The sequence below is a fragment of the Bubalus bubalis genome, chromosome 8 (genome assembly GCF_019923935.1).
Source record: "Bubalus bubalis isolate 160015118507 breed Murrah chromosome 8, NDDB_SH_1, whole genome shotgun sequence".
NCBI classification, from domain to species: domain Eukaryota; kingdom Metazoa; phylum Chordata; class Mammalia; order Artiodactyla; family Bovidae; genus Bubalus; species Bubalus bubalis.
The window spans coordinates 60,474,130-60,501,590 of NC_059164.1; the positions used below are offsets into that span (position 1 = coordinate 60,474,130).

The 27,461-nt window shown below is 38.8% G+C and overlaps 1 protein-coding gene across 2 annotated transcripts in view; it reads right to left on the minus strand.

Moving 5' to 3' along the window:
- The window catches only part of ANLN (anillin actin binding protein), a 168,489-nt gene that overhangs the window by 42,472 nt on the left and 98,556 nt on the right, over positions 1–27,461 (minus strand). The window contains exons 1-6 of one of the 2 annotated variants that reach the window (XM_006053714.4): positions 17,906–18,199; positions 10,195–10,348; positions 7,495–7,824; positions 3,352–3,737; positions 1,987–2,215; positions 28–218 (exon numbers count right to left, since the gene is read on the minus strand). In XM_006053714.4, coding sequence (XP_006053776.3) covers positions 28–218; positions 1,987–2,215; positions 3,352–3,737; positions 7,495–7,824; positions 10,195–10,348; positions 17,906–17,923 — 1,308 coding nt within the window. In that variant the 5' untranslated portion in view covers positions 17,924–18,199. Of the gene's footprint in view, positions 1–27; positions 219–1,986; positions 2,216–3,351; positions 3,738–7,494; positions 7,825–10,194; positions 10,349–17,905; positions 18,200–27,461 lie in introns of those variants that run through there. The other variant, XM_044946672.2, reaches the window with a different exon arrangement.

Below are 27,461 nucleotides of genomic sequence, written 5' to 3' on the forward strand. Positions count from 1 at the left end.
AATAATGTTAAACACAGTAAGATATACCTGCTTGAGTTGCTGTGCTAGGTGAGTAGTAGATGAAGACACGTTTTGCCTGAATAATCTTTCCTGTATGGCCTTTGTATTTGGAGTGATAATGGGAGTCCTATGGGGTGTACTACGAGCTGGACTTTCTTTGCTATGTTCTTGACAACGCTCTCCAAAGCGTTCCAGAAAAGGCTTAATTCCTGATCCTCCTAAAGAAAATACACACATTTTAGAGGCTACTTAGAATAAATAACAATTATGATTTCTATGGGAAATGTTCTAAATCCAGTTCAGCTCCAAAATGCTTTTAGTCTACTAGGAATATTCATTCAGAAAGAAAACAGTAGGAAAATAGTTCAAAAAACTTAAAAATACTTTTTTTAACCATACTATTTAGTTCTATATCCTAAAATTTGCTTTATAGGATTTAATACTTTAGAAAACACACAGAATTTTTAAAAGGTAGAGTGAGAGGACAGAGGGGATTAGAAAACCCTTAAACTACTTAATCAGAACCTAAATAATTGGAAATGGACTGTATGTGCATTAATGATATGCCCTAAACACCAAGTATCCTGGCCATGATAACTCAATTACTAATATCTCTACAGTCCAATTTATTTTATTTTAGGAAGTATAACATGAAAATCCAGTGATTAAATCCTTTTTCTTTTTAAAAAATGATAATTAAGGATAATTTAGTTTATCAAAGTATGTCTTGATTTCACCAAGTCTTAGTACTTATTTAAATAGTATGAAATACATTTAAAATACAAGTGGACTATAATCACTTCCACTATAACAATTCTAGGGTTGTACTACATAAAAAGAGGTGGTAAACATTTTCCCATAAGCAGCCAAAGAGTAAATATTCTGGGCTCTGCAGGCCATATGGCCATTGTACATTTCACAACTACTCAATCCTGCACGGAAGCATGAAAGCAGCCACAGACAGTAAATGGGTGTGGCTGTGTTCCAATAAAACTTTATTTGCAAAAACAAGTAAAGGGCAGAATTTGACCCACGATACCAGTGAAAGCAACAAGTCCTAACCAATGAATGCATCAGCAGAGACTTCCCAAGAAGACTCCTTATTTATGTTATTCTTATCTATGCCATAAGTCTTTAGAATACTGGGAGTCATAGTCCAATTTCACATGGGGATTTTGCTATTGTTTCTCATTTCAGCTCATCTGGAAACTGACTGCTGGATTCTACTTATCCTGTAACTAATGGATTCCCCACTCTTATCTCTGTATGACTTCTCTTTTATGATGAACTATTGTTTCCAGAGATATTGTATTTTTAAGAAGTTAAAATTGAGAATTAATACAAAGAGCAGTTCTAATGAAAAAGAATATAGCTCAAAGTAAACTATATTACCATATATTTGAGAGATAATTTTTAGTCCTGTGTTTCTCAATCAGGTGGGGGTATACCAGAAGTATACACAAGATAAATATGAACTTCCTGGAGCATCAATTTACTATAGGAAAACTGAATTTTCCTATGTATATATATTCACGTACAGTATACACACATATAAATTTAATGAGAGTGGAATCATCTGTATACATATTCTCTTCCCTTTGCTACCAAGGATGTGTCAGTGCAGTTTGAGACACACTGCTCTGCACACTTGGTTATAAGAATGTTTCTGCATTATATCCTTAAAATGTGATTTTTAGGTATAGAAGAAAGTATCTAGCACGGTCATTCGAGGTTAAAAAAAAAAAAACATGCTTAAACTGTTAAAATGTAACAAGTTAAACTCTTTGACCAGTAACTGGGCTAATCTACAATAACGAATATTCATTCGCTCAATTAAAGTTGACTTTGAAGAAATCTCACTGATGCATTCAGGCATTTGCCCTGGCAAACCAACACTATAACATTCACAACTGGATATTTAAAATGCTAAGAACAGACACCCTGAAAATAGTCAGCAGTACTTTAGATTTTTTCAAAATATGTAACCTGGTGTTGCAGATTTGTCCTTAGGTTGAGACCGCAGACAAATTTCTCTGTTTAATTCTTCCTTGGGCCGAACTGTACGGGATACAACTGACTTCTCAACTGGTTTTGATACTTCTGTTTTCAGAGGACTAACAGAGGTTTTTTGAAATAGTTCAGGATTTTGGACCTTACAATTTTTAGCACTGGTGATGGATGTTGTAGAAGATTTCACTGGGGAAGAAGTAGCTTTCTGAAACATGATAACACTTAGGGTAAATAACAACACTTACAATAATTAAAGATATTTCTACAACAAAACAATTCAAATCCTATATGCTTGATAGCCTTTTTGTACACTCATGTTAAAAAATTTCTTGCTGTCTAATAGATCAAATTAATTTGAAAGGTTTGAAAAAAATTAACTTAGAAAATGTGATTATTCAAATTATGTAGTTTAGTCTACATAATATTCTGATGGGTAATTTAGTACAAGGGAGAGGGTTACTCATTATTTTAAAAAACAATTTCTTTTATATCATCATACTAGTACCCTTATGAATATAACTGTATTAGGCCAAATACATATATATTTGTATTTTAATTAAATCATGTATCATGTACTTAAAGGTGAATTATAAGTACTACTTACTATGTGCGAAGTACCATACTAAGTACTTTATGAACATTATCTCCTTTAATCCTCCCATAACCTTTTCTTTCCCATTTTACAAATGGAAAAATAGTTTTGCAAGATTAAGTAACTTCTCCAAAGCCACACTTCTAATTTTGTGGCAGGGCTGGGATTGAATGCAGGTGTCATTCCAAAACTGAGCTCTGCACTTAAAGATAATGCTCAGAAACACAACATTTTTTTTTCCTTTTTGTTTTTTTCATATTATTTTTTAAAACCATTGAGATAACACATGGGCAGGGTAATCTTTCAAATACTTCAAAAGGATATCAGTGAAAGCATCATACCCACCCTTGACAACTGCCTTCTGGAGGTAGTAACTACAGCTACTAGCTTTCAGCGATATTTGGTGTCTTTCTTGTATTCATACACATACATAGAGCATTTTAATAGAGAAGGTAATTTTCAGGCTCTTGTGATGAGTGAGAAGAGGCTCCATCATTCAAAAGCACATATTTTGCAAGTACATTAAATTTGTATAATTTAGTTGTTAATTGATAACTTGGGTCAGAATATCAAATTTATGATTCTTTACTTTCTATGAAATACTCTAAAAATACATAAACATCCTATATATATGTTATAAAATACATACTTACAGGCAGATATATATATATATATATATAAAAAATATAAATTATTTCTCATAACAACAAACAAAAAGGTTTCCAAATACCAAAATTATATTTACTTACCCCAGGGCTAGAAATCGCAACGTTAATCAAAGATGCACCCACAGCACTTGAGGATGAGGCTTTATTCAAAGAGGCATCGCCATCCCTTTGGGAACAGCATGTAGCTTCCTGCTTAACACTGCTGCTATTGATCCTAGCAGATGCTCCACTTGCAGAGGAAAATTTGGATAAACAAGTGGTACCAGGCTGTTCTTGCACACTGTTTTGCTTTGCAGATGAGGTTTTTACATCATCTTCCCAGGAGCAAATAGTTGCAGCAAGGTTGGCCAGTCGGCCCCTTCTCCCAACTGGAGTTGCTGAGGCATCTGAAAGGGATGGTTTGGGAGGGGAGGCAGCCTTTTCCTCTGATGGCATTGCTGAGATGGGTGAGCTTTCAGGTACATCATCTGAAAATGTTTTGAAAGTTCAAGTCCATGAGCTATATGTGTATGTAATAAAGGGATCACTCCAAAAAAAAAGCTTTTCTAATACACATGAAACTACCAAACTGCTTAAATTTGACAATATATTTTCAAATCAGATACTTAACCCAAATTAAAAAAGAAATACTTTGTTACTTAGTTTTTCAATTATTTGATAGATTATGAAATCTATAAAACATCATACATTTAGGTTATATTTTTAGGATTAATTGATGATGTTATAACACTGCACAAATTAAGATTACATATTCAACATACTTGTTTTTAGAATGTACTAGGTTAGTGCTATACAATAAAACTTACTGCAATGATTGAGATGTTCTATATTCATGCCATCTAATATAGTAACAACTAGCCACTGTGGCTAGTGAGCACTTGAACTGCGATAAGAGCAATAAGAAACTTTATTTCATTTTAATTAATTTAAATTTAAAAAACGACATATGACTCTTGTTTATGATATTGAATACCATATCCAATACTATATTGGATATCATACCATATCCATTACCAGTAGCACAATATCATATCCAATACCAATACCATACCATATTCAATACCAATAGCACAGGGTTAGACTAATACATTTTTCTGCACGGTTACTTCATTTGGAAATAAATCTCAAATATGCCAATACTTAACCACAAAAGGTCTGTATGCATAAAGAGCATATACGGCAAAGCTCGTGGCACTTCCTATTCTACAAATTTTGTCAACAGAACAGATATCCCTCCTACTGTCCAAAGCTTATACATCTGCCTGAATTCTCAATTCTACTCCTCTTAAACCTTCTCAGGGATCTTGCTCCAAATAACTACTTCTTCCTCTCTACAAACTTTGTTTTCTACACATTAATATGCTCAATTCTCTCTCATCTTAAAGCTAAAACCAATCATCCTCTCATCAACATACACCCGCTTTTAGTTACTGTCCCTCTTTCCCTGCACTAAATTCACTCACCACTCAATTCACTTCAATCTGACTTCTGCATACACAGCTGCACTCAAGTTGCTTTTGGTATTTTCACCCAATGCCTACACATTTGGCAGGCCTTGAATTTCCATATGTGACATCATCCTCTACTAGTTCTGCCTTTGCAGCCTATCCTTCATGGTCTCCTACTAACTACCAACTACCTACATTTGACTATCCCATACGCACCTCAAATAATATATCTAATGTTGAAACTGCTTCAAACACAGTCCTCCTTATCACGCCTCTTCCTCCCTTTTCCCTTACCATCCACCACCTGGTCATTAGGTCCAACAGATTCTTTCTGCTAAATCTCTCAAATCCAGCCTCTTTACTTTCATGGGCCTTCATCATTATGCCTGAATCACAATATTAATCTTTTAACTGGTCTTCCTGCTTCAAATCTCTGCCCTCTTCAATCTCTCCTCAATTCAGATGCTGAGTGATCTTTCTAAAGCATTTGCCTACCTAAACTCTCAGTACCTCGCCATCACCTTCTGATTAAATTCCAAATGCTATGGACCCTGCTGCTTTCTTTGAATTTATCTCTTGCTTTTATACCACATGAATGGTATACCAGAATGCCTACTCTTTATACACATACTGTGTTCATGATACCTCTGTGCTTTTTATTAATGTATATGTTCTGTTGCTCCTGCCTAGAATATCTCTACTGTCTGAAGCCAGCTGCCCTTCAAAGTCCAGGTTAATTGTCTTTGTCGCCTCCAGGAAAGCTTCCCTGATCACCACCTTCCCTACAATACTTTTTTGCATACCTTTATCATTTTCCTCAGACTATGCACTGTCTTCTAAACAGATGATAGTTTTACTGTCATGCTTTAGAAATGGACTTAATAGACCCCTCACTCTTCTATTCTCTATCAGAAACAAAGGCTTCAGATAAATTATACTTTATTATTCCTCAAACCTTTAATTGGCATATAGCCACAGTCTTGAATAGCACTCACTAAATCATTCATCACACTTTATTAACAAGTTTCAATGCTTAAAATTAGATGAGCTATGATGCCTTAAGGTTTATTTTCAAGACTGAGGTAGGCATTTGTTAATATTTGCTTTCAAAATATTCAAGATCACTGTTGCAACAGTTTCTCCTAAGAATGCTTAGGGCCTTGACTGTTCTTCTGATCAAGTATTACATCACAACTTTTTCTTTTTTCTGAAAGGAAAGTCTGCACTCTGCTGCCCATAGATATTTTCTACAAAATAGAATGGGACATCTTTCTATTCGGGCACATTAACTGGCTAGCTTCCTCAGACATACTAAAAGCAGCATGGTTAGCCCCACCCGCTACTAAAATCAATAGGTATAACTGACAGTGTGGAGTATCAGTGGAATACGGGTGTGTAACCCATAGACATCAGGCAGGACATAAAAGTTGAGCCCCAAACTCAAACTCCTAGTGTTTGCATTTTAGCGCTGACTGTGGGCAGGTGTCTTAGCCTATTTGAACTCAGTCTCCTCTCCTACAATATTTGAAAGCCAAAGCGTCCTTGGATAAGGCTTAGTCACCATGGACTGTCCGCTTGCACTGGGCCAGTTCACTTTGGCACTGCTTCTACTGAACTGAGCCAGAAGCCAGCTGTCTGCCTACCCTGAGAAACCTTACACCTTTGCTAGCTCCTACAAAAGTATCTTTAGGACCCAGAGAGGAAAGTTCTCTCAGGTCTTAATGCCAACCATGACTCTGTTTCTTCTGTTTTATAAACATTATCATGTAACTAATAGTGTTTCACCTCTCTGCATCAGCTGCTAGTGAGTTCAGAACCATCTCTAGGAAGTGAGGAGGACCTTAAGGCCTGTATCTAGTAAACTAACTTTACCTTTCGCTTTGTTTTTCCTTCTCTTCATATTGATTTTTCTCATTTTTCCAATTTTTAACATAGGTATTTTTGTAAGTCATCCCAAGGCTTTTTTCGTAACAAGGTAGGAGATAAGCTCTCCATCAGATTACGGGCCCATGAAATGCAAAAGTCAGGTTTGCGTTTCCTCCTCCATGGGTAGGGAAGATCCCCTGGAGGATGCAATGGCAACCCACTTCAGTATTCTTGCCTGAAAGAGCCCATGAACAGAGGAGCCTGGTGGGCTACAGTCCATGGGGTCGCAAAGAGTTACACACTACTGAGCATGCACACTCATTTTTGTAAGCCATTCCAAGGCTTTTTTGGCAATAAGGTAAGAGATAAGCTCTCCATCAGATTACGGGCCCATGAAATGCAAGATCAGGTCACTTTATCTATAGTCTCCAGCACCTTAGCATGATTACATGCTTTGCAGGTACTCGATAAATATTTTTTGAAATTTTCTTTTTCCCCTATGAACAGCATTGCATACTTTAGTCATTCAGGTTTATTCAGTGAATCCATGAAACAGGATTTCTTGAATACAGAACTGAAGGTCAGCAAGGCTGATAATGCCAAGAGTACAGTTTATCCTTTAGTGTTTTCATTGCAAATATAAGATAGTTCCTTTATAAGATCAAGGTTTTGTGAACCAGTCTAAGAACCTCATCTTGTTTACTTCAATGAGAACACACCCGATAAATATATATTGATATATAAACCATTAGTAAGCAATGGATACTCAGGACATAGATCAAAAGCATTTACCTTTCATGTACATAAAAGTTTTTACCTACATAAACATACATACATAAAATTTTTAACCTACCAAGTTGAATTGCACTGAAACAGATTTAAGGACCACACGGTCCACAAGAGTGCATACCTGTCACATCGTCACTATCCCAACAACGCCGCTGCTCAGCCAGCTTTTGCATTCGTGTTCTGACTGAGGAGGCTGCAGCTGCTCCCAGTCTTGAGTTCGGCCCGCTCCTCACACCCAGCAGTGGTGCTGAGGCTGGGGCAGCCAAGAAGTCACTGACACCAGCGGGTGCCTGAGACATCTGTGGCTGAATGTGAGGGGACACAGGCCTTGGAGAACAAGGTTTTGCAGACGTTGACTCAACTGGCTTTCCATTTTCCACGTCAGAAACGTCTACTTCAGTGTTGTCAGAACAGCGTTTTTTGGATGGTGATGGTTTTGTGCAAGATTTCTCTAGGTTAAAAGGACAAAAAATTAAAAGTTCTGTAATTTTGCATGGCATGAAAAAAAAAAGGTACAAATGAATAAAACACTAGTCTCTCTGTTCCTTTAAATGATTTCATTCACAAGAAGAAATATGTAAAATTCAACATTTTTTCAGTAACTTGGAAATCTGACATTAGAGATTTCTGTTTAAGCAAGCATATAATTTAGCAGTTTAAAAAAACCTGAATGAAAAAATCTTCAAATAACATCCTCAAGATTTATGTATAATGTTCTTTGTGGTCTTCAGACACTAGGAAATAAAAAGTATGTACACAGAATAAGCAAAGCAAATGTTCTAAGGGATTTTAAAGATCATACAGTCTAGTTACCACATTTTTAAATAAGAAAAATCAAGTCCAGAGAAATCGAGTTACCTGCTTAACATGACACACCTGAGCTAAGGGTAAAAACAAGCTTTCTGCTTTTAAAAACAATTTTTCATGAACAGTAAACAAGAGTAGAAGGACACCTGGCTTGAGGTTTAGGAGGCAGCGAACCAAAAGACTTACTGAATTATCTGACCAGTACCAAGCAAATTCATCAAGTCAAGTGTTTAACAACATTTTACATTTTAAACCTCTATGAACACCTATAAAACGAATTAAAAAGTCCTAAAAGAAAAAGGAACTATCCAAACACAAGGAATATAATTTTTACCTATGAATAAGTTCTACTATACCTCCTATAAAACTAATCCTTTAAAAGGTAAGAATGTAAATTCCATTTGAGGTCAGTTCACTGTCTGTCTAACCAAGTGTTCTTGTTCTGGCAGTAACTGAAGTATCATTAGTGGGAAGTCACGATTGCCCTCATAAATATCAATCTAATTAAATAATATATCATGAAACTTCCCAATCTTCTGCAACTCACTTAAGGGTATATTTTAAATGAACTAATCTAATCCTTTTTTGGAAGTGTTCCTATTTAACATGCTTTAATACCTGAAAATACAGAATGCTTTAAGTTTACATTTCTTATATGAAACAGTAAATATTTCCATTTAAGCATCAAAATACAGTTCTAACCACTAGTTTTCAAGTACATAGTACTCAATATCTGAATGCATAAAGCTGTGCCACAGTGAAAAGATCCTAGACTAGAGCTAGACCTCTGTTTTCCCATGTAATATATACAGTATTCCCTCCCTTCAAAATGTATTAACATACAAAAGAAATTCTCATTCTATGGTTAGCTTACAAAATAGTTGGGAGCCAGCACTATGCCCTCATCTCTTTTGTAATATTGGTTTTGCCCTCTTTAATACGGTAAAGCGTCTGCCTGTAATGCGGGAGACCCGGGGTTCGATCCCTGGGTTGGGAAGATCTCCTGGAGAAGGAAATGGCAACCCACTCCAGTACTCTTGCCTGGAGAATCCCACGGATGGAGGAGCCTGGTAGGCTACAGTCCACAGGGTCGCAAAGAGTCGGACACAACTGAGCGAGTGCTTTGCCTTTGCCTTTTTGTGCATTTTAAATGTCTACTAAGGAACATTATCATCTCCAGATTATTCCAAAAGATTAAACCAGCTGACTGATACAGGCTGAGGACACCAGGATTTAGGAAAGAATAAGAAAGTTTCCAGGTGCATTTGAGTTTTTTGCAGGAGTTGTTGTTTGTTTTAGTTGCTATATTGTGTCCAACTCTTTGTGACCCCATGAACTATAGCCTGCAAACTCCTCTGTCCATGGGATTCTCCAGGTAAGAATACTAGAGTACGTTGCCATTTCCTTTTCCAAGGGATATTCCCGACCTGGGGATCAAACCCACATCTACTGCATTGGCAAAAGGATTCTTTACCACTGAGCCACCAAGGAAGCCCCTCTTGGGGTGGATGGGGGTGTTGGTGGTTAATTTTGTTTCTATTTAATTTCAGTAATTCTGTAGATTAACAACCTATACTTTGTGCCCAGCCTGAGGGATGTGGTTCAGCAGACAGAGGATGAAAAGACTCATGATATTTCAAGCATCTGCAGGCAGGCCTGCCTTTTGTTGCCCTGTTCATGTAGGAGGAGTAAGAAAGTCTACACTATGGCCAGTGTAAGTGCTCCACTGCTCCCACAGTATTCTTCCCTTAGAGGTTTTAATGATACTTTTAGAATGAGGAAAATAAAGTTCAACCAGTTAATCTGAAATATTTGTTAGGAATTCTGCTCTCGCCTGATAGGTTCCAGGCCTAATATGATAAGCCTGGAATACAATAAAAGGTTTATCTTTCCCCTGGAGGCTATTCCATTTGTCTCCCAAAGACCTTGGTCTTCTGCAGGAACAATAAAGTGTTTGGCACTTACTTGCATTTTGAAAACTGCAAATTTTACTTTTCCCCACAAAGCGTATTACCTTCGCCACCAGATAGGGGCTGCTGGTTACTTGCTTCCGAAAGTGGCTCCCTGATCCGCTTGGTATGAGTCAGAGACCTTGCTGCTGGGATGGGCCGCTCAGCCATTTTCCTCTGAAGATTCTCTCGTCTGGCACGGGTTCGCTCAAGCAGTTTCTACATATACAATACACCAGAGCATTAAAGCATAAGTTTAGTTAAAGGTTCACAAACTTCAGATGCCTTCTCAAATCACTAATTGTCATCAAACATGTATAATAACAGTTAAATACATTTCAAAAGTCAAATTCTCAGTAATTAATATTCACCAAATGAGCACGTCATGTCAAAATTTGATTAGATATAATATGACCATTAAAGGGGAAATGAAATGTGTTAAGTTCATTGCATGAGATTTTAAATGGCCACAGATTTTTCTGTTTCCCTCAAAAGGTACTTGAATCAGGCTGGCTTTATGATTCACTTTGACTGTTAAAACACAGCAGAAGTGATACTGTGTACGTGACTTCCAATCCCAGGGCTCAAGAGGTCTTGAGGTTTCTGTTCTCACTCTCTTGGAACACTGTCTTCCTGTGAAGAGGCCCCGGTTAAGCCTGCTAGACACATAGCCCAGCTGACACCCAGCATCAACTACCAGACTTGGGAGGAAGACCATTTTAGACCATCCAGTGCCAGAAATTTCTATATGACTGCAGACTTCTGTATAATCCCAGGGGACACCAGAAGTCTAGCTCAGCAGAGCCCAAATGCTAAGCCACTGAGTCATGGGAAATAACATGGTGGTTGTTTTAATCACGATGGTAGGCAGAATAACAGTTGTCTTAAGTTGTTTATGACCAACTTAGATAGCATATTCAAAAGCAGAGACATTACTTTGCCAACAAAGGTTTGTCTAGTCAAGGCTATGATTTTTCCTGTGGTCACGTATGGATGTGAGAGTTGGACTGTAAAGAAGGCTGAGCGCCGAAGAATTGATGCTTTTGAACTGTGGTGTTGGAGAAGACTCTTGAGAGTCCCTTGGACTGCAAGGAGATCCAACCAGTCCATTCTGAAGGAGATCAGCCCTGGGATTTCTTTGGAAGGAATGACGCTAAAGCTGAAACTCTAGTACTTTGGCCACCTCATGGGAAGAGTTGACTCATTGGAAAAGACTCTGATGCTGGGAGGGATTGGGGGCAGGAGGAGAAGGGGACGACAGAGGATGAGATGGCTGGATGGCATCACTGACTCGATGGACGTGAGTCTGAGTGAACTCCGGGAGTTGGTGATGGACAGGGAGGCCTGGCGTGCTGCGATTCATGGGGTAGCAAAGAGTCGGACACGACTGAGCGACTGATCTGATCTGATCTGATCTGAAAGTTGTTTATTATCCTAATCCTGTGAACCTATATGTTACCTTACATGGCAAAAGGGACTTTACTGATGTGATTAAATTAATGACCTTAATGATTATCTTGGATTTTCTGAGTGGGCCCAATGTAATCACAGGGCCTCCTTGGTAGCTCAGCTGGTAAAGAATCTGCCCGGAAGGCAGGAGACCCCAGGTTGATTCCTGGGTAGGGAAGTTCCCCTGGAGAAGGGATAGGCTACCCACTCCAGTATTCTTGGGCTTCCCTGGTGGCTTAGACGGTAAAGAATCCGCCTGCAATGCGGGAGACCTGGGTTTGATCCCTGGGTTGGGAAGATCCCCTGGAGGAGGCAACCCTCCCTCTCCAGTATTCTTGCCTGGAGAATCCCCATGGACAGAGAAGCCTGGCAGGCTACAGTCCATGGGGTTGCAAAGAGTCAGACATGACTGACTGACTAAGCACAGTGTAATCACAACTGTCCTTATGAGAGAGAAGACCGGAAGGTCAGAGTCAGAGAAGATGTGACAAGGGAAGCAGAGGTCAGAGTGATGGAACTGGGGGCAGTGAAGATGGAGAAAAGGGGCTGCAAGCCAAAAAAAGCAGGGGCCCTCTATCAGCTAAACAAGGTGAGGAAACAGATGTCCCCAAATCCTCAAAAAGAAACACAATCCTGCTAACACCTTGATCTGAACCCAGCAAAACCCAACAGACTTTTGACCTACCAAAGATAACATGTATGACGTTTAGCTAGCAAATCTGTAGTAATTTTTTATAGCAGCAAAACTAATACAGCCACTAAGATTTGGGGTGATGGTAAACAGCAAGAGATAATTGACTTAATAGTCCTTTGAAAACATAAGATCCTTCCCAAGAGAAAAATCAACCTAAATATTTTTATGTTTTATTTAATTAAATATCTATATATAATAAAACAGTTTTAAGTTGAATTCTTAGTATTCCATAGAATCATGAACATGACTCTTTTCAAACCCCAAAATATGCTCCTATTGAAATCAATGTAGTATAACAAACACAAAACCCTGTAAAACAATTCATTCTCTTTGAACACAACCAGAGAAGGCACGAAGATTACTGGCTTGAGTATACACCGTCCTGCAAACACAGATAAAGTAATTATTGCAAACTAAGGAATTTAACTCCATCTGACCTTTTTAATTGCTTAATTAAGACAGAATAATCATTTTTTAAGTCCCTTTGAATATGAAAAACAAGCATGAGCTTATCTTAGGAATGATCTCTCATTGAAAGAAGTAACACTACATCTAAATGCTATGTCGCTGAAAGAATAATTTATGAGCCAAATGCCTTCCCAAACACAAAACCTTTATCCTTTAAGGTCTTCAACAAACTCAAAAGTGACAGTATTATACAAATTAAATAAAATAAATCATTAATCACAATAAAATATATCATTCCTAAGATACAAAACTAGCCTAAATACGTTCATTTATGGACACACCCACATTCCATTCTGGTCAGTCAGAATACTTATGAGTCAGTATATTTTCAGTTACTATGAGCAATGGGTCAAAAGAATGAGGTTTTGCAATTCAAACATACACAAAGTGTTCTATTGTTACATTAGATTCAAAAATTTCAAGATTAAAACAAATTAAAGTAGATAAGCAAAAAAGTTCCCTAATCTGTAATATGAAACTTATAGATACCAAAGATTTTAATGTAAAAGAAGTGATATATCTAAAATACATAAAGTCAACAGCTACATAAATGTAAGTTACCCTTTCTTATAATAGTATATCAGGCATTTAAGAGTTTTTTTATTTATAAGGTACATTCCTTCAAATATCACACCTCCTCCTTCAAAGGAAAAAAATTCTGTCAGAAATGGTTTGAGGGATGTGGGGCAGAAATTGCTTAAGGACTATACACTTCAGTTGTTTTAGATCCCTTCATGTGGAGTATCTTATTTCCTGATTGTTAGTAATTGCACTGTTTAATTTTTTTTAATGCCTCTATTATTTGAAGGAGGAGGTGTGATATTTGAAGGAAGTGAGTGAAGTGAAGTCACAAAGAGTCGGACATGACTGAGTGAAGTGAGTGAAGAGTAGAACATGAAGTGAGTGAAGTGAAGTCGCTCAGTCATGACCGACTCTTTGCGACTTCACTTCCCTCACTTCCTTTAAATATCACACCTCCTCCTTCAAATAATAGAGGCATTAAAAAAAATTAAACAGTGCAATTACTAACAATCAGGAAATAAGATACTCCACATGAAGGGATCTAAAACAACTGAAGTGTATAGTCCTTAAGCAATTTCTGCCCCACATCCCTCAAACCATTTCCGACAGAATTTTTTTCCGGGAGATATTACTGATTTCCTACCTTCTTAAACAAAGTAGACTCAATAACAATTTATTATTTTCAAAATGTTCTAGAAGCATTCCTTCCCTGGTCATCATAGAGAGTTCACTTAATTCTGGAAAATTAAAGAAACTCTATCCAAAACAGTGATAGCATGTTTATCAATTTACATCACAAGAAAAAAAGGTTTCATATATTTTAACTGTAGCTTTTTCTCTTTTAAAGTTCCTACATGGAAAGTTCTGACTTGACACAACTAGCTGTGGATTTCCTATGCTAACCTGAGGTGACCATCACCATCAGCAGATCTTCAGACTAAAATGCTAATATTGACATTATGAGTAGTAAGTTTATGGTTTTAAATCCACCTAACAACAAATACAAAAAGAACTTTCCAGATAGTTCAATGGATAAAGAATCTGCCTGCAATGCAGGAGACACAGGAAACATGGGTTTGATCCCTGGGTCTGGAAGATCCCCTGGAGAATGAAATGGTAGCCCACTCCAGTATTTCTTGCCTGAAAAACCCCATGGACTGAGGCGTCGGATGGGCTACGGCCCATGGGGTCACAAAGAGTCGAATATGGCTGAGCGACTAAGCACAGCAAGCAACAAATACAACAATCACTAGCGCTTAGACAGGACTTCAAGTACTTTCAGTGTTGGCATACACTAACTCATTCCATCTTCAAATATGATTTGTTAAAATTCTGTTTTTACTACTGTTTTAGAGATGAAAAAATTCAGGTAGGGGTTAAATAACAAGCCATAGGTCACACAGCTAACGAGTAGCAAGGCAAGATCAAGAACCAGGCTCCAGAGTCTGGACTCTTAACTGCTTTGCTAAAAACTATAGCTTAACTAAATCCAATTGTTCTTTTAAAAACTTATCATCAGTAGAACTAAGCAAATTCATATGATCAACATTTTTAATCCTATTAGCTGATCACAATAATAAACATGTGCCTTAACTGCTAGCTTATCCATAAATCAAGATGGATTCTTTCTTTATCTCTGGTTGGTCCATGAAGAACATGAGGAACCCATGGTCCTGTGGACTCTGTCTAAATGCTGATTCAGACTGCAAAATCATGAGACACTTAGGAATAGCTGAACACTGACAATGCTCGACGATTTTAAGGAACTGCTGTTTATTTTTTAGGTGTGATAATAGCAGTATGATTTTTTAAAAAGTCTTTAGTGTTCAGTGATGAATACCTATGTATTTATGTATAAAATTATATGCCTTCTAGAATTTGCTTCCAAATATTTCAGTGAGAGGGATTAGAGGCAGATACAGTAAAACAACATGGCCCGTGTTACTGGGCAATGGATGCATTATACTTGAGATTTCCTACAAGAAAAGAATATTGCTAAAATGTTCTAACAGTTACTGCTTTATTTAATTATTTGTCTGTAAAGCAATTTACACTGAACGGCTCTCTTTCACATCAATTCAGCAGACCGTTACTGGATTGTGCTTGATGTTACAGAAACATCTCTCTGAACAATTTCCTACCTTCACAAAGCTTACATTCTAAGAGAAAACATGTTCAACAGGTACATATAAATGCAAGTGAGATGTGTATTGCGAAAGGTGATGTCCCCTCTAAAGAAGGGGAATCAAACTGTGAGCTGGAGGTCAAAACAAAGTTTGCCCGGCAGAACAGGCAGGAAGACAGAAAGTGAGCCAGACAGCACCAGTGACAACAGGGAGGGGAACCACTGCACAACAGCCTTGTCGGAGGAAACAAGAGTTTAGGATGGTTGTAGCTACAGTCCATGGGGTCGCAAAGTCAGACACGACCGAGCACAACACAGCCTTTCTCAACAGGAGTTACCAGGAGAATTAATCCTTAAGGCCCTGGCATTAATGTAATGAATTAACATCTCCCCTATGCCTACAGAACGGCATGGTTAAGAATCACTTTTGGGAGAGAAAAAATCACTTCTGGGAAAACTGAGAAAAATAGTTTCTCTCAAATAATTTTCTGTGTTCTATGATTCTGATAAGGAACTCCAGCTGAGAAAGTCATTTTAACTGACTTTCAATTTTTCTTTTCAGATGAGGAACAGTTAGCTTCACTGTACAAAAATGTTATGAATGCTATAATTAAGCACCTAATCTTTGGAACCATTTCAAATAGTTCACTCACTCCCAATTAAGGAAAAGATGTCAAAGCTGTTGAGTCCAACTGCAACCGATCTAACTTCTCAAAATAGAAAACACACACACTAAACCACACATATTTCTGAGCTGCACTCTAAAATGAAAAGTTTCTTTTAAATAAAAGTTTCTTTCAACTGAGATTTGTACTAGCTTCAGAATAACATTTTTAAGTAAAATGAAGTGCAATTTTCAGCCAACTTTCAAAATGCTTTGCTCTTGTCAGTTACTTAGAAACATAAAACTATTGAGAACAGAAAGGGCTAATATTTTAAGGAATCCTGTTTTAAGTTGTAACATCATATATCCTTTGGAATTTCAATATAAGTGAAAAATACGTCGTCAACCACCAGCTCTATTCTCTAAAGCTAATACAAAAATGTGCTCAGGATTTTTGTTAGAATATTTAAGGTTAACAAATTGATGTGTATCCCTGAGATGATTGAGAATTTGGAAAAAAATACTGTTGTGTTTGAATACAAGTAAACTCTAATTGGAGAAAGAAATGGCAACCCACTCCAGTGTTCCTGCCTGGAGAATCCCAGGGACGGGGAAGCCTGGTGGGCTGCCGTCTGTGGGGTCGCACAGAGTCGGACACGACTGAAGCGACTTAGCAGTAGCCAGCAGCAAACTCTAACTGCTGAAACTTTTAATATCTTAGACTTAACAGAATTGTAACTACGTCTCAAAAAAAAAAAAAAAAGAGAGAAATAATACTCCCCACTCAAGCTTTTCAATCTAGTGTAGAGAAATTTTTAGGCCCACTTTGCAACAACTCAAAAAGTAACAGTTTGACACTTGCACAACACCTTGAAAAGAGGAACTGTCCCTGAAAAAAAGGTAGTGGACAGTTGGCCACACGAAATTCCTGAATGGGTCAACGTACATTCGCAACAAAAGTCAAAGCTAGACAAATAATCGACACAGTAATGATGTAATTAATTCATATTTAATTTCTAAAGAACAAAAGATGAGTTAAGTCCTGCTGTAATGTTATGCCCCATAAACATACCCAAAACAGGTTTCTTTTTTTTTTTAAGTCGTGGGCTGTAACTTTTGACTTGAACATATTCGGCTAGCAATTTTCCTTTCAATTAGTGTCAACCTCAGGTATGAATCTTCTTTGCTAGTTAGATAAGCAATAGAAACTGAAGAGAACTATTGACTTCATAGGAACGTATGCAATGGTTTCAGGCACCAGCTTATTTTAACATTTTGCTGTCATTTCGTTCACTGCATTCTTAAATGTATGGAGTGGAGAAGGGAATGGCAACTCACTCCAGTATTCTTGCCTGGAAAATTCCATGGACAGACCACGGGGTCGCAAAGAGTCGGACACAACAGAGAGACTATTAAATGCACGGCTCCTCTGCGAGTCACACGAACCCCGCAAACCGCATTCCATTTCATTTCCAGGCGGCGGCTGCACACACTGCACTGAGTCACTTGGCCACCCGACTCCACCCTGCAATATCCCGGCTTTTACTTCCACGGGGCTCAGTTTCGTCAGGCCCCCACCGCACCCTTGGAAGACCCAGGGATCCACTCCAGAGGGGCGTATAACCGGGGCTGACAGGAGGTCTTTTCACTACTGCTACTGAGGACAGACTCAAAACCTTCCCCGCAGAGCTTCATCTGCAGGATAAGACCAAGAAAACCGCGGACGAACTACAGCCACAGGGAAGACGGAAGCCGCCACACCCTCCCAGCTCCAAGCTGGACCCTCGCACGCTCACTCTGCGCACGCGCGCGCACGCGCTCTCCGGCCACTGGGCCGGGAGGTTGACAGAAGATAGGAAGGGAGGGTGGGGGGTGGGAGCCGTCATGGCTGGCTCTGCCCGCAAGATTTCTCACCTCGGTAAACGGGTCCATCGCCCCGGACTTCGGCCAAAACGGTGGTTCAAATTCAGAAAAAGAAAAGTGAGTGCCGGCTCCGTGTGTCACTTGAAGAAAACAAGAAGGTGGTGGGGAACTCTCCCAAGCTCCTCTCCTCTTCCCCACTGCCTCCGAAGTCCGACTCGGCCTGCAGCGGCGGTTCAAATTTGAATTTCAGCGCCCGGACCCGCGCGCATGCGCACGGGCGCGGCAGGGGGAAGGGCACGCCTCTCCTGGCCCTGGCGCTAGATCACGTGGCCTCGCCGGGGCTGGGAGGTTCCCAAGGGTGGCTTTGCCGGCTTAGTGACAGCCGGGCCCCGGGCCGGCTGGGATGCAGCGGTAGGTGCGGCTCTCCAGTGCATCAACTGCCTCCTGGCTCAAAGCCCCACCCCCAACGCTCGCACACCCCACCCTGTTTAAGCAGATCCCTTCACACTCCTGTGCCTGGGCGTTCCTGCTTTCCTTCATTCCTAAATCTAGGATTAAGGGCCCTTCTGTTTGGAATCCCACTGGACCTTTGAACTTACATAGTTTTATGTTCGTATGCTCTCCAGCTCCTGTTTCACTCAAGGTGGACTCAGTCCTGGCCTTCTTGAGGCGCAGGTCTGGTGAGCCCCCAGACACTTGTCACTAATGACCAGTGAGCCGCCTTGGGCACTGGCCTTTATCACTGGGAAAATAAGGTTAACTTTAACAGACCTGTTAATGCTTATACACAAAACTCCTGTCAGGCCCTTCTTATTTTAACCCCATCAAACTGCATGCAAAGTTAGAGCTGACAAGCTACCCATTTTGATCCTTTCTTTTACAGGTAAGAGAAGGGAGACACTAACACTTTAAGTAACTGATCCTGGAGAAATGAAAATCCCATTCTCGGCTCATAGTCGACTTTCCACCACTGGATCATAGCTAGGTCTCATGACTATTCTTTATTGAGAACTGAAAAATACATTTTATAGTTACTGTATTGGATTCATACCTTATTTAACAAGTCTGTACTAGGACTTGTTATAAAGACAACAAACAGGATGTGACTTGTTCATCTGTAACACTGTGTAGACTTCTGAATGGCTGCCCAACAGTTAACAGGCCAAAACCATTACTCCCAAGTAAGAATTTCAGTCTATTTAATAAGGTTTCTATCTCAGCAGTCAGTGAACATTACAAAAAGTATTTCACTAGTAATATCTGTAAGTTGAATTGTGGTACTGTATGTAGTAATGGAAAGAATTCTGAGTGTGGGATGAAAAGAAATTCCTTGGGGCCTTGACTCCACCAGGACTCTGTGACCCTAGGCTTTAGGCAAATCGTTTAACTCATTATCTTTTAAATCTTTTTGGGAATCATAGACTTCTTTGAAAATACAATTAAAGCTTAAAAATGCCCTTTCAATCATAAGCATTTTAAGATATGATTCCATGAAGTCATGCTCACTGGTTAAGAACCTCCAATTTAGCCTCTTTGGATTTTGGTTTTCTCATCTGTAAAACCGAAATAATCAGCTGCCCTGCCTTTCACAGAGTTGTTAGGCAGATCAGGTGAAAAACTGAGAGCAATCCAAAATATTCTGTAATAAGTAATAAGGTCCTACCCAAGTGTTTTGAATTATTAATATCTAACTCAAAAGTGTTGGCTTCCCTGATAGCTCAGTTGGTAAAGAATCTGCCTGCAATGCAGGAGACTCTGGTTCGATTCCTGGGTCGGGAAGATCTCCTGGAGAAGGGATAGGCTATCCACTCCAGTATTTTGACTTGAAGAATTCCATGGACTGTATAGTCCATGGGGTCGCAAAGAGTTGGACACAACTGAGTGACTTCGTTCTAACTTTCTTTTCATTTTTTTTTAAATTTTATTTTATTTTTAAACTTTACATAATTGTATTAGTTTTGCCAAATATCAAAATGAATCTGCCACAGGTATACATGTGTTCCCCATCCTGAACCCTCCTCCCTCCTCCCTCCCCATACCATCCCTCTGGGTCGTCCCAGTGCACTAGCCCCATTTGTGTCTGACTCTTTGTGACCATATGGACTGTAGCCCTCCAGGCTCCTCTGTCCATGGGATTCTCCAGGTAAGAATACTTAAGTGGGTAGCCACTCCCTTCTCCAGGGGATCTTCCTGACCCAGGGATTGAACCCAGGTCTCCTGCATTGCAGGTGGATTTTTTTCCATCTGAGCCACTAGGGAAGCCCATGCTAGCTATGAACCAAAGAGAAAAGATGCTTGAATTTTTTTTCAAGTGCTAGACAAGAAAGTGGTGGGTATATTAGGGTTGGAGGTTCAGGAGGAAGTTTACACAGCATTGAAAAATGAGTCATTAGAAACTTATGAAGCCCTGTGCCTTCCAGCTTTGACCTCTGTGAGCCTTAGATTCTTTATGCCTGTGTGCCTGCGTGCTCAGTCGTGTCCAACTCTGCAACCTCATGAGCCCATGGGGTTCCTTTGTCCATGGAATTTTCCAGGCAACTGGAGTGTGTTGCCATTTTCTTCTCTAGGGGTTCTTGCCAACCCAAGGTTGGAACTCATGTCTCCTGCATTGCAGGAAGATTCTTTACCACTGAGCCACCAGGTAAGCCCCTTAGATTCTTTATAACTGGATTCTAATAAGGACTAAACAAGATAAATAGAACATGTGGTGCAATATAACTAACTACTCAGAATGTTTAGTTTATGTTTATTCACAGTCTCTCTGTCTTTACCCTGATAATGATGATAATAGCAACCACCCTATAAAGCTTAAGTTTGTTAAACCCCTTCTCTGTGCCAGAAGCTGTGCTAGAGACTGAAGTCTCAGTTCAGTTCAGTCACTCAGTCATGTCCGACTCTTTGCGACCCCAAGGACTGCAGCACATCAGGCTTCCCTGTCCATCACCAACTCCCGGAGCTTACTCGAACTCATGTCCATCAAATCAGTGGTGCCATCCAACCTTCTCATTCTCTGTCCTCCCCTTCTCCTCCTGCCCTCAATCTTTCCCAGCATCAGGGTCTTTTCCAGTGAGTCACTTCTTCACATCAGGTGGCCAAAGTATTGGAGTTTCAGCTTCAGCATGAGTCCTTCCAATGAATATTTCCTTTATGATTGATTGGTCGCATCTCCTAACAGGTCTCCCTATTTCCCTTCTTACCCCCTGATAGTTAGAACTACCTTTCTTCTTTAAAAACTGTGCTATAAAATATTTCCAGTGTAACAAAAAATTAGTGAATAGAACAGATAACCATGTACTACCACCTAGCTTAAAAACCTTTGTAATTAAAGTCTCCTATGTATTCCTCCTTCGTGTCATTTACCTTCCACTCCCCAGGGGTTAAACTATCCTGATTTTCATGTTTATCATTCCTGTGAAATGTATGTACTTTTATTACATCTACATATATATCTATATCAATATATAGAGTTTTTCATAAATGTTGTTTTTACTGTAAGTAAAAATTTCTGCAACTGGTTTCTTTTCCAAATATTTTCTTTATGAGATACATCCTCACTAACAGATATAGCTGCATTTTATTCATTATCGCTGCTATAATTCTATTTTATTAATATACTTGCAATTTATATATCCATTATCCTGTTAGTGGACGTTTAGCTCATTTCCAGTTTTTCATTCCAAAGACCCCATGATGCCATGAATATTTTTATGTCTCCTTATGTCTCCATGAAAAATTTTCTCTAGAGTAATATACTTAAGAATTAGACGATCATTTCAAAAAATATATTTCAGTATTACTGCCAGATATTAAAAATAAATTGCCCTTCAAAATGATTGTAACAATTTATATTCTTATCATCTTTCTGTGAGTATGTCTGCTACTATAGCCCCTCCTTAGTACTTGGATGCTTTTTAGCTTCTATCATTCTTGTTTGTATACATTTCTCCTATTACTAGTGGAAATGAACATTATTTCGTGTGTTTATTGGCCTTTCAGTTTTCCTTTTCTGTGAATTTCAAATTCATATTCTTTGCTCATTTTTCTATGTGGTTGCTTTTTCTTATTAATTCAAAGCATTTTGTTGTTTACTATTTTTATAGGAAAATAACTCTTCCTGGTTTTTTGGCTGGAAAATATCTTTTCCTAGTTTATGGTTTGTCTTTTCATTTTAGGATGTCTTGGATGTACAGAAATGTTTACTACTAATGTGATTAAATACATGTATATTTTCCAATAGGGTTTGTATTTTTCGTCTCAAGAAATCCTTCCCTACCCTGAGGTTGTAAATATTTCTCCCATATTTTCTTCTAAAAAGTATGGGTTTTTTTTTTTTTAATGATTCTGTCTTTAAATTATCTGGATTGATCTTGTTTTTTATCTGGAAAACCAAATGTCTTAGCAGCATTTATTTAGTTGTCCACTGACCTGTAATGCCACTTTTGTAGTATACCTGTATGTGTAGGTCTGTTTAGAAGCTCTTTATTCTATGCTACTGGTCTATTTGTCTAGTCCTCTTCCAATATCAAACTGTTTTCATTATGTAATCTTACATACCACATCTTTGTGACATCAAACCATTTTATTAGTGCACATGGACATATCTTCATTAATTTAAGCCTACTTTAACATCTTCCAAAGTATATATATAATGTACTTGCATAAAGATCCTTATTATCTTTGATGTATTCACATGTATCTTTGTGGTTATTGCTTTTAAAATTATACATTTTTAATTATACTTTAAACTATCTATTATTAGTATATAGGAACATGAGTATTACAAACCTACTGAACTATCATATTTTAGTAATTTATCCCAAGGGTAGGAGCTTTTTAAATTGTAAATTATACAGTGTTAATTTCTTGTGTAGAACCAGTTTATGTCTTCTGTTGCGAGTAGGATAATATGCAAATTCTTTATCATACCTACAGGGCCCTACATGATCTGGGACTAACCTTCCTCTCCTAGTATTCTGCTGCTGCTGCTGCTGCTGCTAAGTTGCTTCAGTCGTGTCCGACTCTGTGCAACCCCATAGATGGCAGCCCACCAGGCTCCCCCGTCCCTGAGATTCTCCAGGCAAGAACACTGGAATGGGTTGCCATATCCTTCTCCACCTAGTATCCTAATATTCTCCAAATATCACAATGCACATGTATGCTAAGTCACTTCAGTCATGTCCAACTCTTTGTGACCCTATGGACTGTAGCCCACCAGGCTCCTCTGTCTATGGGGATTCTCCAGGCAAGAATACTGAAGTGGATTGCCATGCCCTCCTCCAGGGCATCTCCATTACCCAGGGGTCGAACCCACATCCCTTAGGTCTTCTGCATTGGCAGGCAGGTTCTTTACCACTAGCATCCCCTGGGGAGGCCCAAATATCACAATTGTTATAGAGTTTCTAAGTCGTGTCCAACTCTTTGCAATCCATGGACTGAAGCATGCCAGGCTTCCCTGTCCATCACTATCTCCCAGAGTTGTTCAGACTCATGTCCATTAAGTCAGTGATGCCATCCAAACATCTCATCCTCCATCACCCCTTTCTCCTCCCGCCTTCAATCTTTCCCAGCATCAGGGTCTTTTCCAGTGAGTCAGCTCTTTGCATCAGGTGGCCAGAGTATTGGAGCTTCAGCTTCAGCATCAGTCCTTCAGTGAATATTCTGGTTTGATTTCCTTTAGGATTTATCTCCTTGCTCTCCAAGAGTCCAAGGGATTCTCAAGAGTCTTCTCCAGCACCACAGTTCAAAAACATCAATTCTTCAGCACTCAGCCTTCTTCTTACATCCATACAGGACTACTAGAAAAACCACAGCTTTGACTATGTGGACCTTTGTCGGCCAAGTGATTGGCTCTGCTTTTCAATATGCTGTGTAGGTTTTTCATAGCTTTCCTTCCAAGGAGCAAGCATCTTTTAATTTCATGGCTGCAGTCACTGTCCGCAGTGATTTTGGAGCCCAAGAAAATAAAGTCTGTCACTGTTTCCATTGTTTCCCCATCTATTTGCCATGAAGTGATGGGACCAGATGCCATGGCCTTAGTTTTCTGAATGTTGAGTTTTAAGCCAGCTTTTTCAGTCTCCTCTTTCACCTTCATCAATAAACTCTTTAGTTCGTCCTTGCTTTCTGCCATTAGGGTGGTGTCATCTGCATATCTGAGGTTATTGATATTTCTCCTGCCATCTTGATTCCAACTTGGGACTCATTCAGCCCGGCATGTACATCATATGAAAATATCACAATACTTTACTTTATTTCCACTAGTCTCCAGCCTCATAAGCCTTTCTTCTAGTCATAAAAATATGCCAAAAGTTTTCCTGCATCAAGAACTTTCCACCCCCTGGACATTCCTAGATCTACCCATGGCTTCTCCTTGTTAATTGGGTCTAAGCTTAAATGTGCTACTTCCTCAAAGAAGACTTCCCTGATCAGGTGGCCACACCATTTCTCTTTGCCCCCAAGCCACTTTCTATCCTATTATTCTGATATGTTTTCTTCATTGCACTTACCACTTATATGGGGTTATTTTAATTATGTGTTTAAGTTTAATCATCTCCTTTTTCTGCTAGAGTGGAAGCAATGGAATGGCAGGGACTTGTGTTTATAGCTATTACCTAGCACCCTGAGTGCACATGAGTTCAATAGATATTTGTTAAATGAATGCATTTAAGATAACTAGTATTCCATTTTTGGAGATGGGGGAAACTGATACAAAGAGGCTATTTGGTTTAAGACTATCACCTAAAAATTTGAACCAGATCTGCCTGACTTCAAATCCTGCTTATGATCTTGACATTTCAGTTAATTTGTTTATTTTCATCACAAAAGACAAAATAATAATCTAAATGTGTTCTTGAGCTATATATAGTGCTGAATAAATCGCAACTTTAAAATTGCTTTCTTAAAAAAATTTTTTAATTGCTAAATTAGGAAAGAAAATACATGTTATGTTCACATGATTATTAGTAGTTAGACTATACAGTTTGCCCTAATCACATTAATATTCTGAAAGTCATCAAAAGTGTTTCTCTAATTATTTAAATAAAAGCCACAATCTTCCAAAGTTATTTAGATAAAGACCACAGCTTGTTATATTAATTTAAATATAGAATCAATGCTCTGAAGCAAAGATGACTAGAAATTAAATGCTGCCCTAGTAAATCAATATTTGCTCCTTCAAAGATCCTTTTTCTTCAACAAAGGAAATAGTGATCGTTTTTTCACAGATAAAATTAATGGAGGGCAGAAAACCAGAAAAAGTCTTAAGCATTTACCTCAGTAAGGACACATGTTATGTTACATATGTACAGTTAATTTTTCAAAGTACTTTCATACACATTCTCATTTCATTCACAAAATAATACAATGAAATAAATATTCTTATTTTTACAGGCATCAAAAAGGCCAAGATCTAACCATAAAGCAGTGGCAAGAAGGATTAATGTCAAGATCTCTACTTCAGGTTATCTGGCTGAAGGGCCACTTCTTTTATACATTTATTATAATGAAGAAATAAGAATCATCAAGTGTTGTCATATACATGTTTACTAAATGGGATAGTTTATTTCTTACAGTATCTGCCATTAATGCACATTAGTATCATATTTTAAGGGTATAAACAGTTTTAAGGGTTCTTAACATCAGATGTTTTTCTTTTCTAATTTAATCAATGAAACTGTTTCATATTCCAAATTGAGGGAAAACGGCTTGTGTGTTTTCTAACATACAGTATTTTTTCCAAAAGTCAATCCAACTACAGTCATGTTCCCTTTATCCAATCAACTTTTGTTAAAATTTATAGCTTTCATCTCCTTTTTACTTTCTCAAGTGGTTTATAAGGGCATTAAGGGAGTCATTCCATTCTTTAAAAGGGCCATAGTAAATCCTTTCATAAAGATGAATTCTTTTATGTACTTACTGCACTATAATTTATATATTGCTACCTTTACTTTTCCATACCTAGATTTCTCAAAGCTATAATCACAGAACCTATTTTTTCATTAAAAAAAAATTTCTACATTGCACCTTGTGGGATCTTAGTTTCCCAGCCAGGGACTGAGCCTGGACCCTGGTCAATGAAAGCTTGGAGTCCTAAACATTGGACCAACAATTAAGTCCCTATTTTTAAATTTTTTAGCAATCCCATATAAAAGAAAAGTGGGCCTTCCAAGTGGCATTAGTGGTAAAGAACCCACCTGCCAATGCAAGAGACATAAGAGAGGTGAGTTCCATCTCTGGGTCGGGAAGATCCCCTGGAGGAGGGCATGGCAACCCACTCCAGTATTATTGCCTGGAGAATCCCATGAACAGAGGAGCCTGGCAGGCTACAGTCCATGGAGTTCCAAAGAGTAGAACATGACTGAAGCAACTTAGCACACATGCATATAAAAGTAGCTCTTAAATAGTAAAGAATAACAGAAGTCCATGTTTCTTAAACATCAAACTCTCTTTATGGAACCTCAAAAATAAAATATTCTTAAATTTGAAACAAGAAGGTTTATTGTACTCCATTGATGTCTATCATGAACTTCTTTAGTTTCCAAACACTTCACATAATCCTTCCAAACTTGTTGCTTGGTTCTTCTCCTCAGTCATTAACCCTTCCAAATGTTAGGGTTCCTGACATTCACTTTCATTCTCATCTCCCCTGCTTCTCACATCTTTCTCAGCACCATTCATGACTGGCAGGTACTGAGCCCTCAAGAAATGTTTGCTGATAATTTGTCTGTGAACACAGCCTCCTACACTCTGACCTCATCAGCCCACAAACCTTCCACCTCTGCTGACCTCCTCTTCTACTTGTGCACCAGAAAGTGCTCCATCTTCAAGATTTCAAATCCCCAAACTGGCCTCCTGATTGAAATATCAAATCCTTATCTCTTTTCCACTGCTCCTCTTGCTTAACGAAACCTACAAGCCCCCTCTAACCCTCTTCCAACTCTTGGTCAAATTGAAAATGTAGTTCATTTGTAGCCATGCCTATGTATGTATTAGCCCTGACTTCCTATCTTGCCCTTTTCTATGAGGCCACACACTAAGGAGTTCATCTGTCTTTGAAAGGTGCCGAGCAAGCTGCATTTAATTTGCCAATGTGTAACCTTCTTCCAGTGGCTCAGATGATAAAGAATCTGCCTGCAGTGCAGGAGACGTGGGTTCGATTCATCCCTCAGGAGAAGACACATGGCAACCCACTCCAGTATTCTTGTCTGCGAAGTCCCATGGACAGAGGAGCCTGGCAGGCTATACAGTCCATGGGGTCACAAAGAGTCAGACACAACTTAGCAGCTAAAGAACAAAAACTTACACATACACACACACACACACACACACACATTTACATATGTAGCTATCAGATCAGATCAGATCAGTCGCTCAGTTGTGTCCGACTCTTTGCGACCCCATGAATCACAGCACGCCAGGCCTCCCTGTCCATCACCAACTCCTGGAGTTCACTCAGATTCACGTCCATCGAGTCAGTGATGCCATCCAGCCATCTCATCCTCTGTCGTCCCCTTCTCCTCTTGCCCCCAATCCCTCCCAGCATCAGAGTCTTTTCCAATGAGTCAACTCTTCACATGAGGTGGCCAAAGTACTGGAGTTTCAGCTTTAGCAT